The 25,451-nt window shown below is 43.4% G+C and overlaps 1 protein-coding gene across 2 annotated transcripts; it reads left to right on the top strand.

The window, feature by feature from the left end:
- The first annotated feature begins 266 nt into the window (after positions 1-266).
- On the top strand, positions 267-3,585 carry LOC311115956 (cysteine-rich protein 1-like). Of its 2 annotated transcripts, none has more exons than XM_084191073.1 (4): positions 267-468; positions 2,086-2,180; positions 2,857-2,911; positions 3,179-3,585. In XM_084191073.1, exons 1-4 carry the CDS (start codon positions 426-428, stop codon positions 3,238-3,240), a joined length of 255 nt encoding a protein of 84 aa, XP_084047199.1. In that variant the 5' UTR covers positions 267-425; the 3' UTR covers positions 3,241-3,585. The 2 variants fall into 2 exon arrangements, with proteins under 2 accessions (XP_084047199.1, XP_084047198.1); XM_084191072.1 differs by having other exon boundaries at positions 283-468; positions 3,176-3,430.
- The last annotated feature ends 21,866 nt before the right edge of the window (positions 3,586-25,451 follow it).

Below are 25,451 nucleotides of genomic sequence, written 5' to 3'. Positions count from 1 at the left end.
TTTCTAGTTCTATGTATCATATCTTTCTAGTTCTATGTATCATATCTTTCTAGTTATATGTATCATATCATTTCATAACATAACTTTGTCCTATTTCTATGTATATTTTGTATTACCATTGACACCAATGTGTTGATATAGCATTTTCTTTTGAAATGATTTTTCTTTGTCTCGCTGTGACAAGGTACTCGCCACATCCTGGTTCTGTCATCAGAACACGTCACATTCAGAGAGTTGAACCTATTTCCTGTACATCTCTCTGACACACACACATGTTTTCTCTACACACTCTCTCACACACACATTCTCTCTCTCTACAGACACTTTCTCTCTCTCTACACACACACTTTCTCCATCTCACACTCACACTCTCTACGTCCACACTTGCTGTCTGCTAAATAACAGTGTCAGGAATATCATCTATCATGGTGGGCTACTGTCCCATCTGTGGGAAACCCGTCTACTTTGGTGAGTGCAATGTGTGGGTGTGTGTGTGTGTGTGTGTGTGTGTGTGTGTGTGTGTGTGTTTGCAGTGTCATACAGTGGGTCAGAGATGCCATAGAATTATGGAATAGTTACAGGTTTCTGAGAGGCATCGCTCACAAATCTTTTCTAGCTTCAATCGTTATATCTTTCCTATTGTGTGCGTGTGTCTGTGTGTCTGTGTGTCTGTGTGCGTGTGTGTGTGTGTGTGTGTCTCCATGCTCTGAACAGTCTGTCATGACTCACACACAGACAACAGGAAGTGGCTTCTCTGAGGGAGCAGACTGTTCTCTAACACACCGGCTATGCTCCAACACTCTAACCTGGTGTCCTTTCCTTTCTAACCGGCCTTCTTTTCATCCCGGGATAAGTTCCAACACCCTAAACTGGTCTCTTTTCCTTGACTGGCTGGGTTCCAATAGTCTAACTTGGCTTCCTTTCCTTCAGAGGCTGGGTTCCAATAGTCTAACCTGGCTTCCTTTCCTGCAGAGGCTGGGTTCCAATAGTCTAACCTGGCTTCCTTTCCTTCAGAGGCTGGGTTCCAATAGTCTAACCTGGCTTCCTTTCCTTCAGAGGCTGGGTTCCAATAGTCTAACCTGGCTTCCTTTCCTGCAGAGGCTGGGTTCCAATAGTCTAACCTGGCTTCCTTTCCTTCAGAGGCTGGGTTCCAATAGTCTAACCTGGCTTCCTTTCCTACAGAGGCTGGGTTCCAATAGTCTAACCTGGCTTCCTTTCCTACAGAGACTGGGTTCCAATAGTATAACCTGGCTTCCTTTCCTGCAGAGGCTGGGTTCCAATAGTCTAACCTGGCTTCCTTTCCTGCAGAGGCTGGGTTCCAATAGTCTAACCTGGCTTCATTTCCTTCAGAGACAGGGTTCCAATAGTCTAACCTGGCTTCCATTCACCTGGCCTCCTTTCCTTTCCTGTGTCTTAAGTCCTCAGTTGATATGAGGCAGCAGACTGTTGTCTCACATTCCGGCTTTGTTCAAATACTAACTTGGCTTCCTTTCCTTTAGGGACTTGCATTATTTGCATGTGTCCGGTACAGGAACTAGGGTTGCAAATATAAACCATGAACTTAGTAAATAGCATTGGTGTTTAATATGAGGGTTTCAGCATGAAATATACTTTATATATATTTATTTGACTGTCAATATGTCTTTGTTGTAAATGTGTTGGCGCCAAACTGGTGGCAGTTGGGAAAAAAGTAAATAGTTGTCAGAGTTGCAGAATTAATTTAAAATAATGCCATTGTTGATTAGATGCTTTTTTCATTAATTAGGCTATTTTCTTTTGAAAACACATGCACAATATGGACACAGACACACTATATAGGAATACTTTTAAAAAAAGTTACTCAAGTATAAATTTCCAAAGTTACCATAGAACATTCCAGTAACTTTGGTAAATTACCGGTAGCTTAGCAACTCTAACAGGAACAAAAAAAAAAAACCTAACAGGTAACTCTCCAGTCACAGTGCAGATCTCTCTCTGAATGGCAGACACCATTTGACCTCTAAACCCTACTATCCTCTAACCCCATTGGTTCCTGACAGACATTTGACCTCTAACCCTTGGTATCCTTGAACCCCATTGGTCCAGGTGAGAAGAAGAGGTCGTTGGGGCGTGACTACCACCCTCTGTGTCTGAAGTGTCAACAGTGTCAGAGACAGTTGACCCCAGGACAACATGCAGAGGTATGGAGAGAGAGAGAGGGAGGGGAGAGGAGGAGGGAGAGAAGGGGGAGGGAGGAACGGGAGCTGAGAGGGAGGGGGGAGAGAGGGGGAAAGATAGTCCCACAAGTGTCAGAGACAGTTGACCCCAGGACAACATGCAGAGGTATGGAGAGAGAGAGAGGGGGGGGGGGAGAGGAGGAGGGAGAGAAGGGGGAGGGAGGAACGGGAGCTGAGAGGGAGGGGGGAGAGAGGGGGAAAGATAGTCCCAAAAGTGTCAGAGACAGTTGACCCCAGGACAACATGCAGAGGTATGGAGAGAGAGAGAGAGAGAGAGAGGGGGGAGGAGAGAAGGAGGAGGGAGGAACGGGAGCTGAGAGGGAGGGGGGAGGGAGGGGAGGAGAGGGGGAAAGGTAGTATCAAAAGTGTCAGAGACAGTTGACCCCAGGACAACATGCAGAGGTATGGAGAGAGAGAGAGAGAGGGGGGGAGATAGTATCAACAGGGAGGGAGGGAGAGAGGGAGAGAGGTATAACGTGGAGGGGGAGATGTAGGAGGGAGAGGAGGAAGGGAAGGGGGAGAGAGAGTAAGTCAGGGAGAGAAGGGGGAGGGGAGAGAGATGGAGGGGGGAGTCAGGGAGAGATCTGTGTATATTTATGTATCTCATGAACTAAGATGTTTTCTGTGCATTGTGTTTCAGCATGATGAGAAGCCCTACTGCACTAACTGTTACATGAAGACGTTCGGTCCCAGAGGTAGCTACTCCCTGGTGATGTACTGTACCAAATGGAAGCCTATTCCCATAAATATGGTGTATACAGTAAGTCTCTCATCTCTCTCTCTCTCTCTCTCTCTCTCTCTCTCTCTCTCTCTCTCTCTCTCTCTCTCTCTCTCTCTCTCTCTCTCTCTCTCTCTCTCTCTCTCTCTCTCCTCTCTCTCTCTCTCTCTCTGTCTCTATCTCTCTCTCTCTCTCTCTCTCTCTCTCTCTCTCTCTCTCTCTCTCGCTTTCTCTCTCTCAGCAGGTAAGGGGAGAATGATGTCATACGGTCACAGCTCAGCCTCCTCTTCCTCTTCCTCCTCCTAGGAACCAGTCTAACCAAAGAAACAACCAAAATACAACCTAATGAAAACTAACAGCCTATCAACAAGGATCTATGTTCAACCAACCTGACATTCAGCCAACAAGCCAATGACTAAACAACTAGGCCCAACATTCAACCAACCAACCAATGTTCGACCAACCAAGAAATAACCAATAGACAACCAACCTGACATTTAATTAACTAATATCCAACCAACCTGACATTTAATTAACTACTATCCAACCAACAGACATCAGTCTCACTCTGAACGTCCCCCTCTTTCAGTCAATCATAAAACAACTACCTGGACCACAACTTTGTGCTCAATGGAGACAACGGTTGTTCTTCAATAAACCAACAGCTCCTACAGCCGTCTTGTTGCAGTGTGTGAGTTAAACACAGGGTCCCTTTAGGCCTCAACATATCCTTATACTACACATGTACTGGAGTGGACACTCCCTAGCAAGATCATGTCTAGAATACCACCGGAGTTCTGAACACACACACACACACACTTACAGAATTGGAGTGTAGCTATGCACCTCTCCCTTTCTCTGTCATCAACCAAAGCCAGAGAATGAGTGTGTGTGTGTGTGTGTGTGTGTGTGAGAGAGAGAGAGAGAGAGAGAGAGAGAGAGAGAGAGAGAGAGAGAGAGAGAGAGAGAGAGAGAGAGAGAGAGAGAGAGAGAGAGAGAGAGAGAGAGAGAGAGAGAGAGAGAGAGAGAGTGAAAAACCACAGTGTGCCATCACAGCTGCAAGATTTGTGACCTTTTGCCACAAGAAAAGGTCAACCAGTGAAGAACAAACACCATTGTAAATACAACCCATATTATGTTTATTTATTTTCCCATTTGTACTTTAACTATTTGCACATTGTTACAACACTGTATATAGACATAATATTACATTTGAAATGCCTTTATTTTTTTGGAACTTCTGAGTGTAATGTTTACTGTTAATATTTATTGTTTATTTCACTTTTGTTTACTATCTACTTCACTTGCTTTGGCAATGTTAACATATGTTTTCCATGCCAATAAAGACCTTAAATTGAAATTGAAATTAGAGAGAGAGAGAGAGAGAGAGAGAGAGAGAGAGAGAGAGAGAGGGTGAGGAGTTGAGAGAGAGAGGAGCACAGAGAGTGGGAGGAGAGAGAGGAGTGGGTTGGGAGGGCAGAGGAGAGAGAGAGAGAGAGAGAGAGAGAGAGAGAGAGAGAGAGAGAGAGAGAGAGAGAGAGAGAGAGAGAGAGAGAGAGAGAGAGCACAGTCTGCTGGAATGGGCATTTGAGTGAGACAGAGCTGGTACACATGCACACAAACACACACACACTTCTTCCTGTTCCTCTATTAGTAGTGGAACACTTCCCCCTGTTCCTCTGTTAGTAGTGGAACACACTTCCCCCTGTTCCTCTGTTAGTAGTGGAACACACTTCCCCCTGTTCCTCTGTTAGTAGTGGAACACACTTCCCCCTGTTCCTCTGTTAGTAGTGGAACACTTCCCCCTGTTCCTCTGTTAGTAGTGGAACACACTTCCCCCTGTTCCTCTGTTAGTAGTGGAACACTTCCCCCTGTTCCTCTGTTAGTAGTGGAACAAACTTCCCCCTATTCCTCTGTTAGTAGTGGAACACACTTCCCCCTGTTCCTCTGTTAGTAGTGGAACACACTTCCCCCTGTTCCTCTGTTAGTAGTGGAACACACTTCCCCCTGTTCCTCTGTTAGTAGTGGAACACACTTCCCCCTGTTCCTCTGTTAGTAGTGGAACACACTTCCCCCTGTTCCTCTGTTAGTAGTGGAACACACTTCCCCCTGTTCCTCTGTTAGTAATGGAACACACTTCCCCCTATTCCTCTGTTAGTAATGGAACACACTTCCCCCTATTCCTCCGGTAGTAGTGGAACACACTTCCCCCTATTCCTCCGTTAGTAGTGGAATAATTTTTCTTGATCATGAAGTATATTTAAAACCAAATGTTTTACTGGGTGACTTTCACTTTTACTTGAGTCATTTTCTATTAAGGTGTATTTTCTTTTACTCAAATATGACAGTTGGTTACTTTTTCTACACTGCTTCCATCCAGCTATCTACTATCATTTTCATATGTGTGAAAAACTTGGTTGGAAATCACACAAGACTGATCTCAGTTAATTCATACTGTATGTTGTAGTCTGTCCAAGAGAAATCACACAAGACTGATCTCAGTTAATTCATACTGTATGTTGTAGTCTTTCCAAGAGAGAAATCACACAAGACTGATCTCAGTTAATTCATACTGTATGTTGTAGTCTGTCTAAGAGAGAAATCACACAAGACTGATCTCAGTTAATTCATACTGTATGTTGTAGTCTTTCCAAGAGAGAAATCACACAAGACTGATCTCAGTTAATTCATACTGTATGTTGTAGTCTTTCCAAGAGAGAAATCACACAAGACTGATCTCAGTTAATTCATACTGTATGTTGTAGTCTTTCCAAGAGAGAAATCACACAAGACTGATCTCAGTTAATTCATACTGTATGTTGTAGTCTGTCTAAGAGATAAATCACACAAGACGGATCTCATTTAATTCATACTGTATGTTGTAGTCTTTCCAAGAGAGAAATCACACAAGACTGATCTCAGTTAATTCATACTGTATGTTGTAGTCTGTCTAAGAGATAAATCACACAAGACTGACAGCCTGTGAGTTTATTAAAAGCATTCAGTGATTACATGGCAGTTTAGAGTGCAACAGGTCTTTATCTGTAAAGGGTAAATAACATAACATCAACATAATCTGCACTCACATCACAAATATGAAATAAACACTTCTCAACAATACCTTTGAGATCATTGATATATATTACCATATTTATTAACTTTAATTTGATTAATTGATTGATTTGCACACAGCATATTCACAATTTAATGTATATCAGACCTGAACTAAGTACTATACTTTCTCTGTAACCCACAGATCATAAGAGAATAACACAAATATCTCTATATAGTACAAACATCATAACAATAATCTACATAATAATCAATACCATAATATTTATAATGAATAACATCATTATCTCTATACTACTAACAACATAACAATAATCTACATCAGTCAATATCATAAAATGTATAATCAATAACATCATGAGAGGTAAACAACAGCAACAAAACAAACCCCAACAAACTAAAATGACCCCTTTATTAAAATGTTTCAAAATACAAAGTATGAACAGATGATTATAATAATACATGGACTAATAATGGAAACACTTCAAGATAAAGAATCTAAGAGAAACACTAAATAAGATAAAGACATAAAGACAAAAGCTAAAAGCAGCAATACATTCTGGAACACAAAACAGACCTAATTGAGCTACTCTCTAAAAATAATCAAATCCCATGTTACCATAACCCCATGTTACCCAAAACCCCATGTTACCCAAAACCCCATGTTACCCAAACCCCATGTTACCCAAACCCCCATGTTACCCAAAACCCCATGTTACCCAAAACCCCATGTTACCCAAACCCCTTGTTACCCAAACCCCATGGTACCATGGTGGTACAAAACAAACAAAAATTAATAATAGTGGTTACAATCACTCCTTTTAGATTTCTTCCAAGGTTATAAAAATATAAACTAATTCTTAACTTGTGTTATTAAAATTAGAACCACTTAAGGTTTGTCCCCACATTATAAACACCAGTCCACTGCTGACCATAGATTTAAAACACAAAACTGACCTAAGATCAGCATGTAGGGTCAGCATCATTCTACTCCTACTCAGTCCCCTGGGCTGCTCTCTCCTCTCCCGGTCCAGCTTCAGCTCTGGAGCTCAGAGAGACCATCTCCATGGCATTGGCATCAACATAAAGATCCACGCTGCTCACCCTGTTCACTCTCTTCTGCCTCCTGGTGGTCTAGGGAGACACAGCACCAAGAGTGAGTGAGTGAGTCAGTCATGGACTAATAATGGAAACACTTCAAGATAAAGAATCTAAGAGAAACACTAAATAAGATAAAGACATAAAGACAAAAGCTAAAAGCAGCAATACATTCTGGAACACAAAACAGACGTAATTGAGCTACTCTCTAAAAATAATCAAAACCCAATGTTACCATAACCCCATGTTACCAAAACCCCATGTTACCAAAACCCCATGTTACCCAAAACCCCATGTTACCCAAACCCCATGTTACCCAAAACCCCATGTTACCCAAAACCCCATGTTACCCAAAACCCCATGTTACCATGGTTGCAAAAAAACAAACTAAAAGGAATCATGGTGGTTGCAGTCACTCTTTTTAGATGTCTTCCAAGGTTCTAGAAAGATAAACTAATTCTGAACTTTTCAGCTATTATTAAAATCCCGGTCTCTCGTTCTCTCTGTGTGTGTGTGTGTGTGTGTGTGTGTGTGTGTGTGTGTGTGTGTCTGTCTCTCGTTCTCTGTGTGTGTGTGTGTTTGTGTGTGTCCGTCTCTCGTTCTCTGTGTGTGTGTGTCTGTCTCTCGTTCTCTGTGTGTGCTCACGCGTCTCTCGTTCTCAGAACAGAAGAACAAACCCAAGATAGTGCAACACAAGTCAAAGATACACATCTGGTTAATCACACACCTTAAACACAGATATAGACCAATGTAGAATCTGAACCCTGCTCAAAGACACAAACATTTAAATGACTTGTAACGTCTGAGTAAATGTCTTTACCTTGTAGTACAGGTAGATGGTGGTGATGGCTGTCAGTAGGATTAGCAGCACTACAACGTGTCTGATGATGAAGGCTGGCAGAGGAGAGGCTGAAAACAGAAACACCTTTGATGAGGGGACTGATCATCATCACATAGATCTGTGGGAAATCTGTCAATGACAAAGTTATAAGTCTGGATCATGTTCAGTTACCTGTGACGGTGAGGGAGAGGAGCTCACTTTCAGAGGAGAAGTTATGAGAGAAAACATAATTGTCATAAACACAGCTGTAGTTCCCTTGGTGGGAGCCATCTGCAGCAGGGAAGAGGAAGGCAGCAGAGTGATTGACAGCTGGCTGGGTCTGGGTTCTGTTGGAGCCGGTGAACGTGAGGAGGAAGGAGCCTCCTGGGTACTGTGGCTGAGTGGAGCAGGTGATGGTGAAGTTGTAGCCCCTAAATACTTCAGGCCCCTGGTGGCCCCTGGAGACCCCTCCCATTGAGTCAGTCAGGAAGATATCAGGCTGGACCAGGAGATCTGTAACAATAAAAGAGAACAAGAAAAACCTCTTCAACTAGTTTCCTATAGATATGACAATAACATCAGCATGTAACAGTGCTAGCCACCCTCCCTCACAGGGCAACATGAGTAGTGGGCCTACAGTCACTGAGACAACATATGTTGATATCAGGCTGAAGCAGGACATCTGGAACAAGAGGAGAGAAAAAGAAAACGTAGCTCCTCAACTACTTTCCTCATTTAGATATGACAATAACATGACATGTGACAGTGGTAGTGAGGAGAGACGTTCACTGAGATAACACTCAAATACAAAAGCATTCTGGGATATTTAAGTTGTATTTGATTCCTACTTGACTGAGTGATTTATTTTGCAGACTTACAAGCAAACAGTCATCATTAGAGGGGCAGAGGAAGTTGAATGAATAAAGGGAATCAGTGGAATATAATGATCATATATTGATATTTCCTGAGCAGATCACTTATGTGGCCTACCACTTCGTGGCTGAGCCAATGTTGCTCCTAGACGCCACGTCGAAAGTCACTGAGCTCTTCAGTAAGGCCACACAAGCTACTACCAATGGTGGTCTGTGGATTGTATGGCTTTGTGTGATCGATCCTATACACCTGTCAGCAACAGGTATGGCTGAAATAGCTGAATCCACTACATTTACATTTTAGTCATTTAGCAGACGCTCTTCTCCAGAGTGACTTACAGTTAGTGAGTGCATACATTATTTTTTCATCCCTGCCGGCCATTCCCTCCCCTACCCTGGACGACGCTGGGCCAATTGTGCGCCGCCCCATGGGTCTCCCAGTTGGAGCCGGCTACCACAGAGCCTGGATTCGAACCAGGATCTCTAGTGGCACAGCTAGCACTGCGATGCAGTGCCTTAGACCACTGCATTTTTGGCCATAAAGTGTAGCATGTTATTACCTGAGCAGATCACTGTGAATCCAAGAAGGAAATAATAAGTTAAAAACGATGTCCGACACTCCCTCAGTGAAGGCTCAGACCCAGAACAACGAACTCCAATCCCTCTAGTGGTGTTTCCAGGTAGAACTGAAACAGTGGAGCCACAACCCAGCTGTCTACACACTACTGCAGCCATAGCCTCCTTGTTCGAGCGATCAGTTCCCATAGTCCTCCACTCTCCCTGGTCGTACCGCTCCAGTCCACCAGCACAGCGACTGCCTGCTCCCACCAGCCTCACATCATCAGGCTCTGAGAAAAGAAGAGAGAGAGACAGTAATCTTATTATTTTCTCACTAAAACACACCTATATTGCCTCTCATATTCTTCACTCCAGGCGGGAAACAATGTTGATTGAGTGACAAACTGTTTCTTACCTGAGCAGGTGAGTCCAACAGCATTACCAGGTAGGCAGGTGTTGTTTTTTCTGTCTGAGGTGTCACAGTCCAGGAGAAGGGACTCATTGCCTTTACACTGGAACTCTTTATCCCAGGTCTGACCCTCCTCACCTTCTCCATAGAGCCCCCCCTGTAGAGCTGCAGGAGCCCCACAGCCAAGCTCCCCACAGACTACCTCTGCATCCTGCTGGTCAAAGTCAGCTTCACACACTGAGGCCCAGGACTGATTGGACTTCACCTCCAGTCTCCCAGAGCAGAGACCAGCTCCATCCACAAGCTGCACAGACTCTGGAGAAAAAGAGTTGGTTGAACATTCAATCCGTTTGATTGATGACACTGTCAAAGGACTAAACACAAATATGTTGGATAAAAGATTGTAGGTTGCTATGTTTGATACTGTAAGAGGTAGAAATGGGTTCTTAGTCACTCAGGACAGGGTTGGGAATAATGCAGGCAGGAGACAGGAATAAGTTCACTTCACTTTATAGAAAATAAACAGCTGGACATCCATCAGGCAGCTTCACTTCAGTAACATCTGAACTACAATGATCTGTCCATGCACATCTCCCATAAACCAATATGACAAACACAAATATAATGTTTAAATACATCTAACATCTCTCCCTCTCTTTAAATGAAATGAAAAACACATAAAACATGATATATGCAAATATTGTATAACTTACAAATTAAATATCTAAATATTACCAGTCTCTTACCTGAACAGATCACATGATGATAATATCCACCATTACAGACAGTAGGTCCTCCTAAACACTCTCTAATAGTAGACTCATCTCCACTACAACTACTCCATAGTGGGACTCCTCCTCTTCCATCTTCAACCAGAGGTCCTCTAGATTCAGCTACAGCATTCCCACAGCCCAGCTCTCTACACACAACCTTAACCTCTTTCATGCTCCACCATATTGAACATAGATGTAACCACTCTCCTCCGTAGAAAGCTTCCAGTGTCCCAGAACAGGAACTGTTCCCATTCACCAGTCTGACTGAGAGTTCAGCTGTAAACAGCAGAGAGGAAAACACAGTGGTGAGGACAGATTATGACAGGGCTTCTGTTATTCTAACAGCAGTAATGCTTTGTGGTTGACAAGAATTAGCAGTGCCATAAAACAGTACTTGTTATTGGGTTTTAGAATGGTGTGTATGGACACATGAATTTCTCCATGTGGGATAATAAAGTTGACTAATATTGAACCGCTATAGTCACTGTAGATTTATACTCTACCTACCTGGTGGACTGACGCTTTGAGCCTGGAGATCTGAGGAGAAAGAGAGAGAGAGTGACCTTTCATGATGTGACGGGGAAGATAGGCTTAGGTAAGAACCCTGATGCACGACACCATCACAACTTAACTGACATTAGTGCCTGTCCCCAGATACATTTACAGGTGATAACGTCATTGTTCTGCTTTGAGACAGATTTTATACTGTCTGCTTCCAGTTGTATGTTCTTTTACTAGCCCTGTAAATGATCATATATTTTACAATATCAAATCATCTCTCAGTAACTGTCACAAGAGTATATCAGTGTAACAGCATCCTACCTGTGCTCCAGAACAGGATCATCAATATCACTGCAGGTATCATATCTGTCTCTAACTGGGGCTCCACTGAGCTATACAAGTCTACTGTCATGAAGAGTGGACTGAAGAGTGGAAAATACTGCTAGGCGATATGAATTTCTCCATGTGGGATAATAAAGTTGACTAATATTGAACTGCTATAATCACTGTAGATTTATACTCTACCTACCTGGTGGACTGATGCTTAGAGCCTGGATATCTGAGGAGAAAGAGAGAGAGAGAGAGAGAGAGAGAGAGAGAGAGAGAGAGAGAGAGAGAGAGAGAGAGAGAGGGAGAGAGAGAGAGAGAGAGAGGCAGAGGTTAAATGAACATCAACATGACCTTTCATGATGTGATGGGGAAGATAGGCTTATCGATGGTATGATGCAACAACACACGTGTGTACATACACTATAGATACAAAAGTATGTGGACACCCCTTCAAATTAGTGGATTCTATTTCAGTCCGACCACTTCCTGACAGGTGTTTAAAATCGAGCACACAGCTATGCAATCTCCATAGACAAATATTGGCAGTAGAACGGCCCATACAGAAGAGCTCATAGACTTTCAATGTGGCACCGTCACAGGATGCCACCTTTCCAACAAGTCGGCGCTGAACGAGCGCTGCTCACTCTTGGATTGCGTTCTACCTGATAGGTCGCTCCTACCAGGTGGCGTGGCAAGAATCTGTCTCCGCACCACGTGCTCTCACCACTGGTGTCCCCCAGGGCTCAGTTCTAGGCCCTCTCCTATTCTCACTATACACCAAGTCACTTGGCTCTGTCATATCCTCACATGGCCTCTACTATCATTGCTACGCAGATGACACACAATTAATTTTCTCCTTTCTGATAAACAGGTGGCAAATCGCATCTCTGCATGTCTGGCAGACATATCAGTGTGGATGTCGGATCACCACCTCAAGCTGAACCTCGGCAAGACGGAGCTGCTCTTCCTCCCGGGGAAGGACTGCCAGCTCAATGATCTCGCCATCACGGTTGACAACTCCATTGTGTCCTCCTCCCAGAGTGCAAAGAACCTTGGCGTGACCCTGGACAACACCCTGTCGTTCTCCGCTAACATCAAAGCGGTGACCTGATCCTGCAGGTTCATGCTCTACAACATTCGCAGAGTACGACCCTAACTTACACAGAAAGCAGCATAGGTCCTAATCCATGCACTTGTCATCTCCCGTCTGGATTACTGCAACTCGCTGTTGGCTGGGCTCCCTGCCTGTGCCATTAAACCCCTACAACTCATCCAGAATGCTGCAGCCCGTCTGGTGTTCAACCTTCCCAAGTTCTCTCATGTCACCCCGCTCCTCTGCACACTCCACTGGCTTCCAGTTGAAGCTCGCATCTACTACAAAACCATGGTGCTTGCCCACGGAGCTGTGAGGGGAAAGGCACCTCCTTACCTTCAGGCTCTGATCAGACCCTACACCCAAACGAGGGCACTGCGTTCATCCACATCTGGCCTGCTGGCCCCCCTACCTCTACGGAAGCACAGTTCCTGCTCAGCCCAGTCAAAGCTATTCGCTGCTCTGGCACCCCAATGGTGGAATAGGCTCCCCCATGACGCCAGGACAGCTGAGTCACTGACCACCTTCCGGAGACACTTGAAACCCTACCTCTTTAAGAAATACCTGGAATAGTATAACAGTAAGCCTCTGAATTAGCAGTGAGTGATCAACAGCCTTTGACAGGTCAATGAAGAGGGCAGCACAATGTTGCCTTCTATCCTTACAGTGAACCACATCATTTATAACTAGGGATGCAGCAGAGATAGTGCTATGACCTGGTCTAAAACCTCACTGATGTAAAATTTACAATACATCTTAGCTGAGAATTAATTAAGGATTCTAATATTTTAGCTAGGCAAAAAAGTTTATAAATAGGGCGATAATTATTTAGGTCACAAGGGGTCACCACCTTTGTGAAGGGGGAGTACATGGGCCGCCTTCCAAACCTTGGAGATAGTACCAGATATAACTGTCAGGTTACGGGTTGATGATTCAGCAATCAGGGGGGCAGAGCGCTGCAGTAGAAATGGATCAAGCATATCAGCCCCAGTGGATTTTTTTTTTTACATCAATCTTAAGCAAGACATCTAGCACATCACAGATAGTAAATAGTTGAAATGAAACAAAGATTGACTAGAAGTTGACGGGTCAACCGTTGAGTCAGCTAGAGGCTGACAGAGGGAAGAGCAGTCGATTGGCTGACCAGGGTCAACTAAACCACAGTTTCTCTCAAATAAAAAGCCAGCCGAGGTAACATGATGATTAAAAGCATCCCTTATTCCATTCTTCTCAGTTATGATGCCAGAGTCAGGCAGAACTCCCTCCTAGCTCGAAAAATCTACCCTATTGTTTCAGTTTGTTAGGGACAAGAAACGTATTCTACCTAAGCTACATCAACACAATGTCATGAAGAATGTTATTATTGTTTTCAAGTGAGTACACAACTCTAGTCTAGGCTGTAAACTGCAGTGAATAGCCCAGGTCATTTGAATAACTGTTCAAAAGCCAGGCATTTTGAATACATATTAATTTCAAAATAACTGCATCTAGCCTGTCTGATTTGGATCAGTTATGGGTTTTTACTCGGCAGTTTAACCTAGAAGGTCCAGGAACATTAGCAGGACAGTAATATTCTCTATTTTGTCATGATGTATCATCTATCAGAAACAGGCTAATGCATATGAATTATAATAATGCGTGAGCGCGGAGGAAGTTGGATCCATTCTTTCCGTGTTTGGCGTCAGTGTTTTCAACAGCGTTAGAAAATGAGGTGGGGACTCCTGGGGTCCTCTCTACTCTCTCCTCACCTCCTTCTCAAAACCCATTGGAGAAGGTCATTCTAACCTAAAATGCTACAAGGAAGCAGCTAGCAGCCAAGCAAAATCGTCTTGAGTGGCAACCAATCTTCCCAATTAGCTGTTAAGTTTCCATACACCCACTTCTGTTCATCCTCCCACTTCTTTAGCAACACCCACTTTCAGGCACACTCCATGTATGCAGTTACCCTCTGGGAGAGTCTCAATTGTATACTCCTCGAGTCCTCTCTCCTCGCCCTCCGGCCCTCCGGCTTTCTCATCTAATGGGTTTTGAGAAGGAGTCGAGGAGAGAGGAGTGAGGACGCAAGGATTATGCAATTGAGAATCTCCTCATTAGTGGAGAGGGAAAAACAAGTGTGGGTATCTGAAGGTGGGTGTTGCTAAATAAGTGGGAGGATCAACATAAGTGGGTGTATGGAAACATAACAGCTAATTGGTTTGATTGGTTGCCACTCAAAACCGTTTTGCGTGGCTGCTTGCTGCTTCCTTGTTGCATTTTATCTAAGCGGGTTAGGCAGGTTAGGAGAATTAAGGTGGGAGGTTAGGATAATTAACGTGGCAGGTTAGGATAATTAACGTGGCAGGTTAGGAGAATTAATGTGACAGGTTAGGAGAATTAATGTGTCAGGTTGTAGGAGTAACCTAGCAGATCAGGATAATGAGGTTAAGATTAGGAAAAGAGTTAGGGTTAGGTTTAGCTAAATTGCTACAAGGAAGCAGCAAGCAGCCACACAAAAAATGGTCTTGAGTGGCAACCAATCTGCCCAATTAGCTGTTAAGTTTCCATACACCCACTTCTGTTCATCCTCCCACTTATTTAGCAATAACCACTTTCAGACACACTCCATGTATGCAGTTACCCTCTGGGAGAATCTCAATTGTATACTCCTCCCGTTCTCTCTCTACACCTCCTCTAAACCCATTGGAGGAGAAGGTCAGAGGGGCGGGACCTCTGGCTTTCTCATCCAATGGGTTTTGAGAAGGAGGCGAGGAGTATGCAATTGAGATTCTCCCAATGACTGTGAAAGGGTACCATAAAGTAGTGTGCACTGTATAGAGCTCGCCAGCTTGAAGCCTAAATGAATGGGGTTTTGGGATAAACTCTGAAAATAAGGTCTGAGGTGAACACAGACTTAGTAGATCTTATACGTTTTGTTCTATGAGATAATATCAGTCAGTTAACATGACCTTTATGAATTATGAAGCCTTTATGGGCTTTTTCTGATTACATAAATGCTTCAAATTTCACAAAAAGTGACGTTAGCTGATGAAGATTATCTCATATAATAAAACGTAGGCTATAAGATCTCCTAAGCCTGTGCTTACCACAGACCTTATTGTCGGAATTTATCAAAAAACTCACAAAAACTCCATTAATTTCCCCGTAGGATTTGTCCAATGAACCGAGGTGGAGTTTGTGCCTACAAAAAGTCTCCATTACTATTGCTCTGTATAGGGCAGTGGTTCCCAACCTTTTTCAGTTACCCAGACGACCCTCTCATGTGCATTTTACCAGTAACCCTCTGGTCTCATGAGTCTTCTCAAGGACCCCCTGTGGATAGTCCAAGTACCCGCAGGGGTCCTAGTACCCCTGGTTGGGAAACACTGCTAGTGAATAGGGTCCCTTTGTCTTCCTGTCATACAGTTAAATGTCCACTAGATGACAGTGTTTACCCAGTCTGGGCCAGGGTTACACTACAGAACTAACACTGTTGAACAAGGCCTACGGTGGAAAACAATCCTTTATCAAGGTAATGATTCCATTCATATCTAGCCAGGCCTGTATTCATTTTTATATATTATTTTAGATCCTAATGAATAACATTACATGGACAATGGGGACCTGATCCTAGATCAGCAGTACTCCTATTTTTCTCCTGATTGAAATGGCAAAACCTCACCACACGCACATTACGTTAATTATCCTAATTGGCTACGTTAATTATCCTAACCCGCTACGTTAGTTCTCCTAACCTGCCACGTTAATGATCCTATCCTGCCACGTTAATTATCCTAACCTGCTACACTAATTATCCTAACCTCCCACATTAATTATCCTATCATGCTAAGTTAATTATCCTAACCTGCCACGTTAATTATCCTAACCTGCTACATTAGTTATCCTAACCTCCCACATTAATTATCCTATCATGCTAAGTTATTTCTCTTAACCTGCCACGTTAATTATCCTATCATGCTAAGTTAATTCTCCTAACCTGCTACACTAATTATCCTAACCTGCTAGGTTAGTTATCTTAACCTCCCACGTTAATTATCCTAACCTGCTACATTAGTTATCCTAACCTCCCACGTTAATTATCCTAACCTGCTACATTAGTTATCCTAACCTCCCACGTTAATTATCCTAACCTGCTAAGTTAGTTCTCCTAACCTCCGCAGTGGCGTGTATTCATGGTTGCCAAAGGAAGCCAGGCTTCCCCCAAAAAATGACCAAGATCAAAACATATAAAATAATGTATCTTTCATCTCTCTGTGTTTTATCATTTTCCTTCAATTCGCAAGAGGCTGAATGTACCTCACCGGAGAAAGCATCTGAGCGAGTGAAACGGTGCCCCTCTGTCTCTGTATGTGGAGGCCATTCTATCTGATGCTGTCTGGTTAAAAAGAGTATGACATTGCTGCCGCCCTGTAGCATTGAATGCTAACATTTGGCCTCCCTTGATCATAAAAAATTAATTAAAATGCCAATCAGCGTTGAGCTAAAGTGTGAATGGTCCTGAAATAAATCAAATCAAATAACAAATTGCATAATGACCCCTGCGCCCACCCGACCCCCCACCCGACCCCTCGCACCACCCATAGGAGGCTGTAGTGTATTAAGATTATGACTTTCTAGAGGAACAAAGAGGGGATGTTTATCTTAGTTCAAAAGTAGCCATTTGTAGGGTGACGCCCCAGGGGAGACAGGTGATTGGACAGCAGAGGGAGCAACCCATATTTTTGCATTGTTTATAAGTATATGCTGGAGGAAGAAGAGGTTAGAGCAGCCATTGCAATCTGGGACGTTGCTCTCCGGGTGATCTTGACACCTGTAACTCATGCTGAAAGCTTGTGATATGAATAAACTTATGATCAAGGTTCAGTATGAGCGGACTCCTTTGTTTATCAGCAATGACTAGCAACTTTTACTCAATACTACAAGGCCTCCCCAGAGTTTGGGAACTACTGATCTATCTGATGCTGTCTAGTTCAAAATAATATGACACTGCTGCCGCCCTGTAGCATTGAATGCAAGGGAAGCCAGCGAACATTTGGCCTCCCTTGATAATAAAAAATAATTATAAAAGCCAATCAGCGTTGAGCTAAACTGTGAATGGTCCTGGCACATACCCAGAAATAAATAAAATAAAAATATGTAGCCCGATTAGCCTACTCCTGTCTATACAGAAATAAATAAAAGCATTCAAAATATGGTACTAAAGCATGATTTGGCCACAGAGGATCATTCATTAGCTTCTTTAAAATATATATGTTGTGGATTGTTTTAAATCTCATTGCCTACTGTCAGAAGGAAAGCCAGCTTGCACAATATCGACAGATAATTGTTGAGTTGAGACTGTCAGCGAAAAGCAGAGGCCCAGCCAGGCATATCGCAATATTTCCAAATACAATCGCGGGAAAACATAATTTGGAAAGCAAATGTCTATTGCTGTAAAGAGAAGGCAGTGAAAATACTTTAATCTTTCTTTTATATAGTTATCAAAATTCTCAACTTAATTGAGTGAACAACAGTAAGGCCTATCTTATTGGCACCAGAAGAGAGTATCATTTTTGGGTTAGTGCCACTTAAAAGTAATTTTTCTGAAAATAATGTAAGTTTTAAATATAATTTCCTGCAATTCTGAACATTTTGCCATGGGGCATAGAGAAAATGTTGCCGTTCTGAAGCAAGTTTGCTGCAATTCTACACATTTGGCCAAAGGGTGGAGGTAAATGTTAGCCTTTTTTAATATGATATCTGATAATCAATGGGCCCCAACCCGGTCGGTAATTCGACCATTCTTACTACAAGACTAATTTACCAATCTAATAAAATGTTGCTGACATGGGCTAATTGAGTGACTGCTGAAGCACAAATGTCTAAATGGCACCTTGTGTAATCTATTATTCTAAGTCAACAGTAAGCTGATACCCCGACTAACGGTTTATAGACCAGACAACGAAATGATCACAACTGATCTGGTTGTATTATGGCTTTCCCCCCCAGTAAATTTACCCACACACCACTACTGATGTCACGCCATGACTCAGGGGACACTTATATGTTGAGTCAGGGTGTGAATATTCTATGTTGTGTTTTCTATGTTTCAGTCTAGGTGTTGTATTTCTATGTTTGGCCGGGTGTGATTCCCAATCAGAGACAGCTGTCACTCGTTGTCTCTGATTGGGGATCATACTTAGGCAGCCTATTGGCACTCGTTTGGTTGTGGGATCTTGTTCCGTGTGGACGCTTGTTTAGTGGTCAGCCTGAGGACTTCACGTTTCGTTGGTTTGTTGTTTTGTCGTGTGTTTAACGTTTAAATAAAGATGTACGCATTTCACGGTGCGCCTTGGTCTGACCCGTCCTTAAACGAACGTGACAACTGATGTTAACGAATTGCATCTAGAGCCATATTTTTGTTATCATAGCCCAAAGATGGTTTATTCAATTCTTCCAATTTTTCATGTATTTGTCAGTCAACTGATATCATCATAATTTTTTTACTAAATTAAAGTCCTTTGGGATCATTCTGACTCCAACGAAAAGCATCTGATTCCTCCTATAGTAATTTGATAGGACCTTCATTAAAACGTCTGCCAACGGTATAAATAGTTGATAGTGTAGTATCTAGACAATTTATGACTTTGCTGATGTTTGCAAATGGTGTGTTAGAGGAAGTTGACTCAGCTTGCGGAAGCATCTGGAAAGCATTACTATAGGGGCACCCTAAAACAGAGGAAGTCTGTTATGTGGAGTCCTGGGATTGGTCTGTGGGGGAAAACACCCATATCAGGTTACATAGGATATAAATACCTTGGTTGGGAAAAAGGACGGGGAGAAACAACATATTAGAGATTGGGCTGGTTGTTCTCCGGATTTTCTGCAGAAATCTGTAAATTGACGCTGAAAGTAAAGATGTAATAAACTATTATAATCGAGGACAGTGTCAGCGGATTTCTTGTCATCACAGCATCTCAGCATCGTTCTCGACACTACAATAGAACTGTAGTATAGAGCTCAGATACAAACAGCTGTATTGTTGTGTATTCTCCGAAAGGTAGTTATTCTAAGGCAAATCTAAAAAAGTATTTATTTGAATCCAGGGGGACCTGTATCAGTGATTTAGACCAGATAAACAGATCACCTGCAAAAATGAAGAACCTTACGTTCTCGCCTGGTTATAACTGGTTATAACTAGGTTTGACCGTGTACACAATCAAAATGACCTTGCATATATGCTTAGTTGCAGTCACAACAGCTCATAAGTCTGTCAGTGGGATGAATACTTGTTGAAACTGTAATGCAGAAACCAGCTTCCCTCTAAACGTACACATAGCACTGTATTGGTGGGTATTCTTCGAAGAATAGTTGGTTATTCCACGGGAAATGTTATATAAATACCATCATTCCTATAATATCCTCCAATATTCTATATGTGCAACTTGTTGTGGTGTGTGGGTTGCTATAACATTTGGTTTGAAGTGACTTTGAGGCTTTAGGCATGATTTTTGAAGCGATGCTAATGCTAGCTGTGGGGTAAGTAAATAAAGACAGATAAGACATATTTTTGGTCATTGTATCTCAGTCAGGATCAATCTATGAATTACTTTTTGTCAATAAAATTAAATATATTTCCAATGTTGGTGTACCGCTCCTTTAAATGGCAGTCATTTTTACCACCTAAATATGACAACATTTGTATTTACTTAAAAATAAATGATACTACAATCAAATTATGGTAAATCGTCTTTTAAGTACTTCCTTTGGAAAAAAGCTGCACATTATTTAAGGGAAAAATACATATTTTTGTTTTACAGAATCTGCAAATTAATTGTCATTTAACAAAAATGATTATTTTATTTCAGATAACAGTAATTGCATGTCCATTGATGTCCTTAAGAGTCGGTTGATGCACTAATTATCATAATACAATAAATCCCAATCAAAATCCGTCTGTTTAAGATAGAGATTTGTTTTTTTGCGTGGGCTGCATCTCAATCTACTTCAACCACCTGTATGTCTGCCTTCCACATCCCAAAAAACACCATAGGTAGAGAGAAGACAGGCTATGTGCCACACTGCCCACAAAATGAGGTGGAAACTGAGCTGCCCCTCCTAACCTCCTGCCAAATAAACGATGATATGAGAGACACATATTTCCCTCAGATTACAAGGACCCCCAAATACTTTGAAAACAATTATAATATTGATAAGCTCCCGTATCTGTTAGGTGAAATACAGCAGCGTGCAATCACGGCAGCAAAATGTGTGACCTGTTGTGATAAGAATAGGGTAACCAGTGGAGAACAAACACCACAGAAAAATAAAACCTAGGCCTAGATTTATCAGTTTATTTCATGTCCCTTGCCATTTGTACTTCTACTTTTTGCACACACAGCTCACACTCTCCTACACACACCAGCTGGCTCCACTAGGGCCCTCTCAGCCAGCTGGTGTGTGTAGGAGAGTGTGAGCTAGTGGAGACAGCTGGCTGAGAGGGCCCTAGTGGAGCCTGCTGGCTGAAAGGGCCCTAGTGGAGCCAGCTGGCTGAGCGGGCCCTAGTGGAGACAGTTGGCTGAGAGGGCCCTAGTGGTAACAGCTGGATGAGAGGGCCCTAGTGGAGCCAGCTGGCAGAAACGGCCCTAGTGGAGCCAGTTGGCTGAGAGGGCCCTAGTGGAGCCAGTTGGCTGAGAGGGCCCTAGTGGAGCCAGTTGGCTGAGAGGGCACTAGTGGAGCCAGCTCGCTGAGAGGGCCCTAGTGGAGCCGGCATGCAGAGAGGGCCCTAGTGGAGCCAGTTGACTGAGAGGGCCCTAGTGGAGCCGGCATGCTGAGAGGGCCCTAGTGGTAACAGTTGGCTGAGAGGGCCCTAGTGGAGCCAGTTGGCTGAGAGGGCGCTAGTGGAGCTGGCATGCTGAGAGAGCCCTAGTGGTGCCAGTTGACTGAGAGGGCCCTAGTGGAGCCGGCATGCTGAGAGGGCCCTAGTTGAGCCGGCTGGCTGAGAGGACCCTAGTGGAGGCAATTGGCTGAGAGGGGCCTAGTGGAGCCAGCTAGTTTATATTTCATTTACAGTGTACTGACCGATGGCCTTTACAGGTAAGGACTGATACACTCATTTTTATTTTATGTTTTTTTATATAGTTAAATTATTAACATTTCAAATGTCTTTCTCTTTTGAAACTTTTGTGTGTTTAAAGTTTACTGTTTGTGATTGTTTATTTTACTTGCTTTGTCAATGTTAACATATGTTTCCCGTGTCAATGAAACCCCTTTGATTTGAACTGAGAGAGAGAGAGTGAGAGAGAGAGAGTGAGAGAGGGGGAGGGGCAAAAGAGAGGAGAAATGAACATCAACATGACCTTTCATGATGTGAAGGCTTATAGTTTGTATGGTGCAACAACACCCATGTATACACACATTCCCCTTCCTTGGAAAGGTGAACCTCTCTTTGCAGATGAGTTTATATATAATTTAATACCTTTCCTTTTGTCTGTTTTTGAAATCATTCATTTCATAGGTCAGAGGTCAAGCTGAGCCGTACCAGGAGTGGAAGAGTGGACAAGGTTACTGGTTGTGGTGACATAACTGGTGAGAAGTCAGTAATGAAAAGATATTCAGCTGACTGCGTGTTAGTCTGTCAGCCCTATCTCTTTTGACATCTCCCTCTCTCTACTCCTCTTCTCTCTCACTCTCCATCTCCCCTCCCCTCCTCCTCTGTCCCATAGCCGCAGGAAGTAGTTTGGGGGTGTAGAAATACAGCTAAACCTAGGGTATGGCTAAATGGGGTGTGTTGAAATACAGCTATACCTATGGTATGGCTAAATGGGGTCTGTAGAAATAAAACTAAACCTTGGGTATGGCTAAATGGGGTGTGTAGAAATACAGCTAAACCTAGGGTATGGCTAAATGGGGTGTATAGAAATACAGCTAAACCTAGGGTATGGCTGAATGGGGTGTAGAAATACAGCTAAACCTAGGGTATGGCTAAATGGGGTGTGTTGAAATACAGCTAAACCTAGGGTATGGCTAAATGGGGTGTGTAGAAATACAGCTAAACCAAGGGTATGACTAAATGAGGTGTGTAGAAATACAGCTAAACCTAGGGTATGGCTAAATGGGGTGTGTAGAAACACAGCTAAACCTAGGGCATGACTAAATGAGGTGTGTAGAAATACAGCTAAACCTAGGGTATGGCTGAATGGGGTGTGTAGAAACACAGCTAAACCTAGGGTATGGCTAAATGGGGGGTGTAGAAATACAGCTAAACCTAGGGTATGGCTAAATGGGGTGTGTAGAAATACAGCTAAACCAAGGGTATGACTAAATGGGGTGTGTTGAAATACAGCTAATCCTAGGGTATGGCTAAATGGGGGGTGTAAAAATACAGCTAAACCTAGGGTATGGCTAAATGGGGTGTGTAGAAATACAGCTAAACCAAGGGTATGACTAAATGAGGTGTGTAGAAATACAGCTAAACCTAGGGTATGGCTAAATGGGGTGTGTAGAAACACAGCTACACCTAGGGTATAGCTAAATGGGGTGTGTAGAAATACAGCTAAACCTAGGGTATGGCTAAATGGGGTGTGCAGAAATACAGCTAAACCTAGGGTATGGCTAAATGGGATGTATTGACCGACGGGTCAGGACTGATACACTCGTTTTTATATAGTTAAGAGAGGAGAAATGAACATCAACATCACCTTTCATGATGTGATGGGGAAGATAGACTTATCGTTGGTATGGTGCAACAACACCCATGTGTACACACATTCCCCTTCCTTGTGAACCTCTCTTTGCAGATGAGTTTACAGTATATCTAATTTAATTCATCAGCTTTTCCTCAATCGTTCAGTTCCAGAGGTCAGAGGTCAATCTGAGCTGGGCCAATAGTGGAAGAGTGTAAAAGATTACTGGTTAGGATGACATCACTGGTGAGAAGTCAGTTATAAAGATATATTTCCCTTCCATTAAATCTTTCTGTCTCCTCCACAAATCTCTATCTCCCCTCCCCTCCTCTGTTCCCCTCTCCTCTCTCTCCACTACGCTCTCCTCCGACCCCCACCCCTCCTCTCTCCTCCGACCCCCACCCCTCCTCTCTCCTCCGCCCCCACCCCTCCTCTCATCTCTCGCAGCCCTTTGACATCTCCCTCTCTATCTCCCCTCCCGTCCTCTGTCCCCTCTCCTCTCTCTCTACTACCCTCCCCTCCTCTCTCTCTCTCTCTCTCTCTCTCTTCCTGACATATAGCATCAGGCTTGTTGAGCTTGACTCAGTTGACTTGGTAACAGACCTCTAGCTACCCCCCTTCCCCTTGCTCTATTGAACCTTTAATTAAACCTTTATTTAACTAGGCAAGTCAGTTAAGAACAAATTCTTATTTACAATGATGGCCTACCCAGGCCAAACCCTCCCCTAACCCGGACGATGCTGGGCCAATTGTGCGCCGCACTATGGGAATCCCAATCACGGCCGGTTGTGATACAGCCCGGGATCGAACCCGGGTCTGTACTGACGCCTCTATCACTGTGATGCAGTGCCTATGATCACTGCGCCTCTCGGGAGGCCATAGAAAAATAAGACGAATATTAAATAGATACATAATATATACTCTCATTCATTTCCATAGGGACAGATACAATCAATCATTGACACACTGAATATACAACATCACATACACCATCACACCTTAAATGACATTAGTGCCTGTCCCCAGATGGACAGTTATGCTACAGTAAAGTACATTTACAGGTGATTACATCATTGTCCTGCTTTAAGACAGATTTTTACTGTCTGCTTCCAGTTGCATGTTATTTACTAACTCTGCAAATGATCATATATCTTACAATATCAAAACATATCTCAGTAACTGTCACAAGTGTATATCAGTATAACAGCATCCTACCTGTGCTCCAGAACAAGATCATCAATATCACTGCAGGTATCATATCTGTCTCTAACTGGGGCCCCACTGAGCTCTACAAGTCTGCTGTCATGAAGAGTGGACTGAAGAGTGGACAATACTGCTAGGCTATATGACTTCTATGTCATTAGTTCATTAGGTCTTTGATGTGAGATAAACTTCTTAGCAACTTATCTTGGATCTGAAAAAAAAAATCAGCAAACTGATCTGTCTTGAAAAAAAAAACAGGAAGCTGCTCACAGAGCAGCAATGTTTCACATAGTGTGTCCTATAATATCACCTCTAACTTTCTACTGCTTGAGTTCACCTCTTATAGAATATTGGCTTAATGTTCCAGCACCTAAATATAAACAGTACCAGCACCCAAAATGAGTACTGATAAGATCTCATGTTAGAGCAGGAGAAGGGGGGATGTGGTGTAGAAGCTAGAGGTCTGTTACCCAAGTCAACTCAACAGGCCTGATGATATATGTCAGGGTCAGGCTGGGCTGGGCCAAGAGTGGAAAAGGTTACTGGTTATGATGACATCACTGGTGAGAAGTCAGTGATAAAAATATATTATATATTCTCTCTCTCTCTCAGATCTCTCTCTCCCCTCCTCCATCTTTCCCTCGCCCTTCCCTCCCCTCTCTCTGGTTCTGACCATTACTCCCTCCCTCCCTCCCTCCCTCCCTCCCTCCCTCCTCAAATGTATATTATATAAGGGGAGGGAGAATTGGAAGGGGAGAAGAGGAGAGGGGGAGAAAAGGAGAGGGGGAGAAGAGGAGATGGGGGAGAAGAGGAGAGGGGGAGAAGAGGAGAGGGGGAGAAGAGGAGAGGGGGGAGAAGAGGAGAGGTGAGGAGAGGAGAGGGGGAGAAGAGGAGAGGGGGAGAAGAGGAGAGGGGGAGAGAAGAGGAGAAGGGGAGAAGAGGAGAGGGCGAGAACAGGTGAGGGGGGAGAAGAGGAGAGGGGGAGAAGAGGAGAGGGGGAGAAGAGGAGAGGGGGGAGAAGAGGAGAGGGGGAAAGAGGAGAGGGGGAAAAGAGGAGAGGGGGAGAAGAGGAGAGGGGGGAGAAGAGGAGAGCTGAGGAGAGGAGAGGGGGAGAAGAGGAGAGGGGG

The sequence above is a fragment of the Coregonus lavaretus genome (assembly GCF_964263955.1).
Source record: "Coregonus lavaretus genome assembly, contig: HAP1_SCAFFOLD_585, whole genome shotgun sequence".
Taxonomy (NCBI): Eukaryota; Metazoa; Chordata; class Actinopteri; order Salmoniformes; family Salmonidae; genus Coregonus; species Coregonus lavaretus.
This window is presented reverse-complemented; position numbering and strand designations above follow the sequence as displayed.

Excerpts from the sequence above, each read along its gene's own strand:
- LOC311115956 (XM_084191072.1), top strand. The coding sequence starts at position 426 with ATGGTGGGCTACTGTCCCATCTGTGGGAAACCCGTCTACTTTG. Across the intron at positions 469-2,085 it reads TGGGAAACCCGTCTACTTTG|GTGAGAAGAAGAGGTCGTTG; the intron begins GTGAGTGCAATG and ends CCATTGGTCCAG. Across the intron at positions 2,181-2,856 it reads CCCCAGGACAACATGCAGAG|CATGATGAGAAGCCCTACTG; the intron begins GTATGGAGAGAG and ends ATTGTGTTTCAG.